At 56.4% G+C, this 8,770-nt stretch overlaps 1 protein-coding gene and 4 non-coding genes across 5 annotated transcripts; all 5 read left to right on the forward strand.

The window, feature by feature from the left end:
- Positions 1-715: 715 nt before the first annotated feature.
- Positions 716-7,227, forward strand: RPL3 (ribosomal protein L3). Its single transcript, XM_055329231.1, has 10 exons — positions 716-953; positions 1,869-2,061; positions 2,530-2,698; positions 3,234-3,369; positions 4,260-4,446; positions 5,061-5,221; positions 5,715-5,816; positions 6,245-6,340; positions 6,776-6,895; positions 7,127-7,227. The coding sequence occupies exons 1-10, from the start codon at positions 951-953 to the stop codon at positions 7,169-7,171; spliced, it is 1,212 nt and encodes a 403-aa protein (XP_055185206.1). The 5' UTR covers positions 716-950; the 3' UTR covers positions 7,172-7,227.
- On the forward strand, positions 1,393-1,456 carry LOC129512287 (small nucleolar RNA SNORD43). Its single transcript, XR_008665019.1, has one exon. It is a non-coding gene; the product is annotated as a small nucleolar RNA SNORD43 (small nucleolar RNA).
- On the forward strand, positions 3,185-3,233 carry LOC129512242 (small nucleolar RNA U82P). The gene has a single exon (XR_008664986.1). It is a non-coding gene; the product is annotated as a small nucleolar RNA U82P (small nucleolar RNA).
- LOC129512240 (small nucleolar RNA U83B) lies at positions 4,500-4,592 on the forward strand. Its single transcript, XR_008664984.1, has one exon. It is a non-coding gene; the product is annotated as a small nucleolar RNA U83B (small nucleolar RNA).
- On the forward strand, positions 6,065-6,158 carry LOC129512239 (small nucleolar RNA U83B). Its single transcript, XR_008664983.1, has one exon. It is a non-coding gene; the product is annotated as a small nucleolar RNA U83B (small nucleolar RNA).
- Positions 7,228-8,770: the final 1,543 nt, after the last annotated feature.

The following is an 8,770-nucleotide window of genomic DNA, read 5'->3' on the forward strand; positions in this document are numbered from 1 at the left end:
GCCAAAGGCAGGCGCCAAACCGCTGCGCCACCCAGGGATCCCGACATTTGATTCTTAAAAAGATTTGGAAAGGCAAGCCTGGGGGCAGGGAGAACGCCTAGGAGCCTCCTGGGCCACGCGGGTGGGAGAGCGTGGGGGCGGGCGCGCAAGCGACACCTGCGAGGGTCCCTGGGGCTGCAGGGCCAGGCTCCGGGGCTGGGCAGCTGGACCCGTCACCGCAGGTCCTGAGGTCGTTTAGGCGCCACAGCGACCCCAGAAGCAGGACCACAGCAGCTGGACACCGGGAGCAGCGGCCGAGATGGGGCTCCGGGGCGCACGTCCGAAATCAGAACGCACTGAAGGCAGGTTGGGTGTCGGGGAAGCAGCTTTGGGCTGGGAGCCAGGAAACCGGGCTTTCGCTCTTTTCTTTCCAACTTTGAGCAGGTGGCAGCGGGGCAGCTCGCCCCAGCTCAGCGTGCCCGCCAAACGGCAACACCGCAGATCTGCTGCGTGGGACGGAAACGCGAGAGGCGTGTGCGGGCGCTTTGGCACTGAAACCCGCAGCCCGGTTATCCAATCCTAGAGGTGACTGCATCTCACGGGAAAAAAGACGCAGCCGCGTAGCTTCAGCGTAACGGCGTCTTCGACCAAATTTGGCAGCTACCCAGACCCCTACAGTCGTCGCGCTCCAAAGCTCTGCCGGCGTTTCCGCGACGCTTCGCGAAGTTTGAACCCAGCCGCTTGCCGTAGTTTCTAATCCCCGCCCCCCGCGGACGGCGTCCCGCTCTGAAACAAACGCTAGGCGACGAGCGCGGACGAGCGAGCGTGGAAATGGCGGCCTGCACCCGCCCCCCGACCCAGCGTCCCCCGCGGGCGCGCGCTCGTACGCCGGAAGGGGCGGGCCCAGGCCGGGCTATATAAATGACTGGTCGTTCGTGGCCCGACCTCTACCGGCTGCACTTGGCGGCAGGATGGTACGTTTCATGGCGGTTTCCTCCTCGTTGGCGCGGCGGTGGGGCTCAATCCGCGGTGCAGCGCCGCCATCTCACCTCGGCGGCGGCCGGGGGCCTGCTCCAGGAGCACTGGGCGCTTAGCGCGATCCTCAGTGAGGCCTATTTTCTGAAAACGCGTGAGGCTTGTGGTTGGTTTGGGCCCGCCAGGCGGCTGGCGAAAGCCCGCGGGGCGGGCTCCGGTATGGAGGCCTCGAGTCCCGGATAGTGCCTGGGGCTCGAGCTCACTGACTTGGTGCTAGTGTAAGCTGGAGTTCGTAGGTGGCGGGCCGGGAGGACCTTGAGTCGGGGCGCTGGGCTTGTGTCGGCACGTGGGAGGGGAGCCCGGGCTGGGGTTGCCGCGGCCCCGCGCTGACCTGCGTGGGAGGCTGGTACCACCCGTGAGGCCTCGAGTCCTAGGAGCCACAGATGATGAACTTTCTGACGGGCGGACAGACCCTCTGTGCTGATTGTCACGTTCTGATTTGGCTCTGTCGAGTTGTGGTGGCCTTCGTGTCTGGGGCGGCGGGGAGCCTGTGGTGCCCTCTGCTGCCCTCCTCTTGGTCCCCGCAGCCCCCTTGTCAGGATCTGGGCTGACTCGACGGCAGAGGCACCTGTGATTTAATGACCTCACCTGGTGTGCTTTTGACCCATTTGGAGAAGGGGAGGTTCCATCTTAAAGTTACAAAATGAGGTTTTGAGGTAAAGATTCAGTTTAGGCCGCACGGCCTTGTACAAGGTGAACCCAGTCCAGCACGTAAGCACACTTGTTAGCTGGGGCGCAGGGCCTCTGGCGCGGGCTCGGCATTGGGGAGAACCCTTCGCCACTGAGGCAAGCCGGGCATCAGGAGGGAGCTACATAAGAGGGGTTGGGAGTGCTCATGTTCTCTTTTCTCCCAGTCCCACAGGAAGTTCTCCGCTCCCAGGCACGGGTCCCTGGGCTTCTTGCCTCGGAAACGCAGCAGCCGCCACCGTGGGAAGGTGAAGAGCTTCCCCAAGGATGACTCTTCCAAGCCTGTCCACCTCACAGCCTTCCTGGGCTACAAGGCCGGCATGACTCACATCGTGCGGGAGGTGGACCGGCCAGGATCCAGTGAGTACAAGCGGGATCCTTCACGCTGGTTGGGGGTGGCCTGGACGGTAGTCCGGAGAGGGCAGACTTGACGGGATGGGAATCTCCATGGGGTTTGATTAACACTAAAGACTGCAGGTGGCTGGCGTTGTTGCTTTAGGTGGGGGGATGTGCCGAAATCAGCGTTACGAGTAAATTTTTTAACCCTTTGAAAGAGTGCTCAGAGTGAGCAGGGGGAGAGATAAAGCAGACTCCCCACTGACGAGGGAGCCCAATCCCCGGACCCTGGGATCATGACTTCTAATGTATGGAGTAAGGGCAAGCCTGGGAGTCTAGATGGCCTGTAAGGACCCCATTTCTGAAAAGTCCCCTGCTAGCTGAAGCTGGTGGCACTCTTGACCCAGATGGGGATTTCACACTTCTGCAAAACGCTTATTGCTTGTTGGGGATTTAGCCGTCCCACTCAAGTCTGACCACTCTTTTTGGCAGAGGTGAACAAGAAGGAAGTGGTGGAGGCTGTGACCATTGTGGAGACCCCACCCATGGTGGTTGTGGGCATCGTGGGCTATGTGGAAACCCCTCGAGGCCTCCGTACCTTTAAGACCATCTTTGCTGAGCACATCAGTGACGAATGCAAAAGGCGCTTCTATAAGAACTGGTAAGGGACAAGGAGGCCGTGCACTCTGGATGAGGAGAGTGAGTACGCTGTGCTGGGCTTCACTCTGGTGGGGAAGAGCTGCTCTGGTGTCTGGTTTAGTTGCCAGAACAAATCGTGAGGGCAGACCTTGAGCAGCACCTCTAGACCTTCACGTTCAGCTTAGTGTTAGGTGTTGGGTGAGGACTCTTGGTATTCAGTGTTCTTAGTTGCTGGGAGGTGTTTAGAAACTGAGGGGTGCAGTGTAACACTCCCCAGTCCTTCTGTCCAGGAGTGTGGTTGGGTTAATGGCTAAGCCGGAGCAAGAATTAGTGTGTATTTGAACACTTGTGACTTGCATTAATTTTGTGGACCTCTGCTCAGCTCCGCTCGGCTCTGCCCGATGAGCTCCATCCAGGCTCCGCTTGCCGGTGGAAAAGGCTCCTTAGAAGCCGGCAATGAGCCCCATCCCCATGTGGTGCCAGTGTGCCTTCCGCTCGCCCCTTTGGAGGGGTGATGAAGGCCTGCACCCGTCCCCAACTCTGCTCTGCTCCTGAAGGCATAAGTCTAAGAAGAAGGCCTTCACCAAATATTGCAAGAAGTGGCAGGATGACGATGGCAAGAAGCAGCTGGAGAAGGACTTCAACAGCATGAAGAAGTATTGCCAGGTGATCCGTGTCATCGCCCACACCCAGGTGAGCACTCCACAAGGTGCACAGAAGGAAGGTGACTGCCCCACAGCTTGGGGTATCAGATGGCACCTTGTTACCTGCTGTGAATTGATCCCTTTTCTCACACCTTGTGTGGTCTTGGGATTTAAAGTCTGGATGCGTGGGCCAGTAAGCAGCCTGGGGGTTGCTCAAAGTTCCACAGCAGCACAGTGCAGCACCTGCCCTGCCCCTGATTTCTGGGGCCGGGTTAAGACAGTTGGTCTGAGAAGGAAGCCTGTGGTGCCTCCAGGCTTGTGGGTTGGTTTTTCTAATGCCAGCAGAGGGCAGTGTGTCTCTAGTCTTGAAGCCGTGCCCCATTTTAGGAAAAGTGGTTGAAGGAACGCAGAATTCCTTAACTGTAAAATGCATAGCTGAGAGGAGTCCGGAGGAGGACACTTGTCATTTCCCCCTGAAAATCTTATTTGCTATGAACTGAATAAGTCTTTGCCTGACTGGGTTAGAATGACTATTTCTTCCTGTACAGTTGATCTGAGCTGTCATTCTAGGTTTACATCTTTTTCCCAAGGATTCAGTTTCCCTGGGGTTAGCAATGACTGAATCAGCTCAGATTTGTAATATGACCATTTCTGAAGAAAATCCTATAGAACAGCACTGGGCCACCTTTAATGAAAAGCTTTAGGCTTGAATATTTTTCCCTTAATCTTTGCAGTTTCTATTCTGACCGAGGTGCTATTCCACTTTCCCACAGTGTATGAGTTGGAAAGGGGACTTGTACCCAATGGGGAGTTAACACAGGAAGGCGGCTTCATTTTTGCCAATGGGGAAACATGAGGTTCAAGGTTGCCAAACTGTTCTGCCCACCCTGAGGAAGATCTCGAAGCTCAGGGATCTGAGCTGTATTGGTTCCCTCCTAGATGCGCCTGCTTCCTCTGCGCCAGAAGAAGGCCCACCTCATGGAGATCCAGGTGAACGGAGGCACAGTGGCCGAGAAGCTCGACTGGGCCCGTAAGAGGCTGGAGCAGCAGGTGCCTGTGAACCAGGTGTTTGGGCAAGATGAGATGATTGATGTCATCGGTGTCACCAAGGGCAAAGGCTACAAAGGTGAGTTTGTGATGGCCCAGGTTGCCATAAAACTCAGGGCTTTCATGTCTGGAGCTTTGGTGATGAGGCTCTGGGATAAGCACTGGCACATGGCTGGAGTAAGATTGTGCAGGAATTTGTCTCCTTGCCTGCCTTCTGAGAACAGCCTTGTGGCCAGGTGGGAGGGAAATACAGAGGGCTGGGAGAGAATTCTGGCCATACTTAAGAACCCTTTTGCCACATGCAGCCCACTGCAGAAGGCAGAGGGGACCTGGAAATTGGGTCCCCCTCACTGGCTTCTGCTAGTGAGGAACTTGCTGGATGCTGTGAAGTGCACGTGTTCCCATTCTAGTTCTGGGCTAATTCTCCCAAGACCTTTTGTTACAGGTTTGAGAACAGGTTTATGTCTAGGCAGGCGATAAACCTGAGGAAATGTGAGAGGAGGGGAAGGACATGGGTATTTGAGGGTAACGTATGTTAGACCCACCTGTCCCTCCAACTGATCTAGTTAGTAGGTGTTGAATGTTCATATACAAGCACCACAAATGCATGAACTCACATTGGGTGCTTATGACAGGAAAGAGGCCAATGGCACAAGTGCCAGACAGCCTGAAACAAGCTTGTGTTTCTTTCAGGGGTCACCAGCCGCTGGCACACCAAGAAGCTACCCCGCAAAACCCACCGGGGCCTGCGCAAGGTTGCCTGTATTGGAGCTTGGCATCCTGCCCGAGTGGCCTTCTCTGTGGCTCGAGCTGGGCAGAAAGGCTACCATCACCGCACTGAGATCAACAAGAAGGTGAGGTGCCAAGGAGGGAGTTCCCCTTGACGCTGAGAAGGGAAAGACTAGGCCGGTGTTGGGAATAGCACTCCTCAGTTGGTAGGGGAGCTTCTGGAATGCATATGCACTTGAGCTGCTCATCTTTTCTGATGGGCATGGTTTTTGGTTCCTGGGTGTGATCTGTAAGGTGCAGTTTATTGAAGGTGGCTCTGGTGTAGCTGACCTCCGGAGTGCCCTGGGTTGAGAGCCTTTGCCACGGAGGGTTTGGGGAGACCCCTGGGCTTTGTTTCCATCAGATGGTAGTGTCTCAGCCCAGCTGGTTTGCTCTCTGCCCCAAGCCTGGGGTACTCCGTCATTAGGACTGGTAGATATTTTCCAGAGTCCTTGGCAGATTAGCCTGCTGCTGGGTTTGATGCCACTTGTCTGCATTGGTTGTCCTTTCCTGCAGCTAGCCTGCCTAGGGACACCTGAGTATTCCCCCTTCCAGTGTGAAAACGTTCCTTTCCTTTAGATATACAAGATTGGCCAGGGCTATCTCATCAAGGATGGCAAGCTGATCAAGAACAACGCTTCCACCGATTATGATCTGTCTGACAAGAGCATCAACCCCCTGGTGAGTAGCCTGCGCGGTCTTCTGAGCCCCCAAAGCCCTGGCTCTTGTGGGGGAATTCCCCCTCATTCCTAGGGACTAATTGCTCTGTGTCTCACCTGTGAGGTGCGACCCTGGTGCTCTCAGGTCCTGGGTAGCGCATGGAGGCTGTGTTAACTGATCCCTGGTCCTGTGCGCAGATCTCTTCCAACTGTTTGTCCCTTGTAAACGGCAAGACTTGGGTCAACTGGTTGTGGGAGGTCTCTGACCCAGCTGTTCGGTGATGAGGCTCTGGAATGAGCGCTGGGCGCAGCGCCCGAGTCAGACTGCGGAAACATTCCTTGCTGCCTTCCTTCTGAGAACAGCCCCATGGTCATCAGGGGCGGCATGTGTAGTGTCGGACTGACCTCTACCCCCGTGCATGACCTGACCTGACGCCTTGGTTTCTCCAGGGTGGCTTTGTCCACTACGGTGAAGTGACCAATGACTTTGTGATGCTGAAAGGCTGTGTGGTGGGCACCAAGAAGCGAGTGCTGACTCTGCGTAAGGTGAGGCTGCGGCCCCTTCCTGGTGGGTGGGGTGTAGGCAAGCAGTGCTCAGCCATCCTGAAGAGGGAGCATGGAGCGTTCCCAGACATGGAGCATAGCACCACACTCGGGAGGGGAGTTCAAAGGAAAAGGGGATTTGCCATTCCTCGGAAAGCAGCTTTGAAGTCCTCGGAGGAGGAAGTTCCCAGTCTGGCTTGGCATAGCTGTCTGCCTCTGCTTTTTCGTGTTTCCTGCTCAGTCGTCAGGCAGGGGTCATCTTGGGCAAACCAGCTGGCCTAGAGGTGTTGCGGGAGGGGGTTGCTCTAGGCTTTGGAGGGCCCAATGGAGACCCACTGTTGGTCCTCTCTGGGCTCTGTTGAGGGGCCTGCAAGCCAAGATGTGTGGGGAAGGAAGGCCTGGCACTTCGTAATTAAGCTTTGCTTTTTTGGCCTATAGTCCTTGCTGGTGCAGACCAAACGGCGTGCCCTAGAGAAGATTGACCTGAAATTCATTGACACCACCTCCAAGTTTGGCCACGGCCGATTCCAGACTGTGGAGGAGAAGAAAGCATTCATGGTAAGCACCTCTCCCTTGCCACCCTTGGCCTGGGGTTGGGATGACTCCTGGGCAGTGGGCCCCATCAGCTTGCCACCTGCCCATCTGGTTGCTAGTGCGGAAGGCAAAGCTGGGCTGGCTCCTGGGGGTCCTGAGCTTGTTTATGTCTGCACCAGGGAGCCAATTGGGGGTGGGGTATTTGTGCCCAGGTGCTCTCTCCCTCTCACCTTGCCGACTGTGCTTTCTCTGCAGGGACCACTTAAGAAAGATCGAATTGCAAAGGAAGAAGGAGCTTAATGTCAGGACCAGATTGTGCAGCTGGTGGGATCTCAATAAAAATTATTTTCCAGCGACTTCTGCCTCTAATTTGCTTCCCAGTTCTGTTTGCTTTCACTGTGACCATAGGAGCGTGTATTTACTCTGAGATGTTCCCTTTGGCCTCTGGGCTTAGCTAAGGGTTTCCTTTTTCCCATAGCACTTGTCTGGTTCTGTGCCTAGAGCAGATTGGGTGTACTGGGAGCTAAAATCTGAGCTGGGGTCTGCCCCATGGCTGTCAGAGTACACCCCAGGGCAGCAGGCTTGGCAGCTGTGTCACCCAGGTGAGGCAGCTGGCTCTCTGCTGTAGAGGTCGTCAGTTGTGTTTGCACAGCTTGGGTGGTAGCACAGTAGGAAGCAGGCTGTGAGGATTTAATGTTCCCTGTTGCCTTTGGAGTTGCTGATGGGCATGGCAGGGCCAACCCTGGCAGTATTGAGTGTAAGAATAATGTCACTAATCCACATAGGATTGGGTTCCAGTTGTGGCCTGTTGAGTGAGGTTCTTTTCTAACCTGTAGCCGCCATCAACACATTAGGGGGTGGGTACCATGCAGAAGCACCTGGATCTGTGGGACACAGTACACTGAGGAAGGTGCTGCTTCATCACTCCTGTGAACACACACTGAGCTCAGGTGGTGAAGCCATTGGGCCCCTTTATTCTGGAGTTGTGTGGTTCAGCCTTCACCCTCTGCTGTTGACCAGGTTGGGCACCTATAACGCTGCTGAGCAGCTCAGCCACTCCAAGTTCTGAGCTTCCAGGCCTCTGGTTTCTGACTGACCCCACTAATTGAGTGACAAGACCTTGACCCTGGCGTTCCAGGTGTGCCAGTGCTCTCCTGGGCTCCCTGATAGGCTCCTTCCCTCCTAGAGCTGCTGCACAGCCTTGGGCCAAGTAGATTTTTGCCTCTGACCTCTTGAGGCCCCTGGAGCCCAGCTGGGGCAGCTCTGGGTGCTCCCTGCTGTCCACCTGGGATCTAGTGACCTCTGGGAACTGGTAGTGCTAGCTGGGGACAGCCTGGTGCCATGTGTGTGGTGCTATGCCAAGTGAGTTTGAGGTGGCCCATGCCCCTCAGGTTCCCAGTTCGCATGGTGTCCACACGAGTGGGGTGAGGTCCCCAAATTCCCAGGTGGGAGGCCAGAACAGGTGGCTGAAGTTCTGTAAGAGTCTTGACAGTGAGGTTTGGGGTGCACAGACGAGTTCCAAGCCTGGGGCCCTTCTGTGACGTCTGCCAAGCATTTCTGGAGCCCCATCTGAGCTCTGGGGGAGCAGGCCTCAAAGACCCTGTGGGCTGCCCGGGACCATCTGGCGTGGGGTTCTCCAGGTCCTGGCTCCCCGGTGGCTGGAGCTGTACTTCAGGCCCGGGCCGCCAGGGGGTGAGTGGGCCGCATCCTGCTGGACCCCCCCAGGGCTTCATTCTCAGCTTCTGAGGGCAGGGACGCCTCTCCCTCTTCCTACCGGGGTCTCCTCTCCAGGGTTCCCCATGGCCTTGGGGGGTCAAGCCCACAGAAGGTCAGGACCTGGTCCAAGGCCACCAGGCCCCTCCAGCTGGGCCTGCCATGGGATCTGGGCTCTGTCTCTGG

Source organism: Nyctereutes procyonoides, unplaced genomic scaffold, assembly GCF_905146905.1.
Source record: "Nyctereutes procyonoides isolate TBG_1078 unplaced genomic scaffold, NYPRO_anot_genome, whole genome shotgun sequence".
Taxonomy (NCBI): domain Eukaryota; kingdom Metazoa; phylum Chordata; class Mammalia; order Carnivora; family Canidae; genus Nyctereutes; species Nyctereutes procyonoides.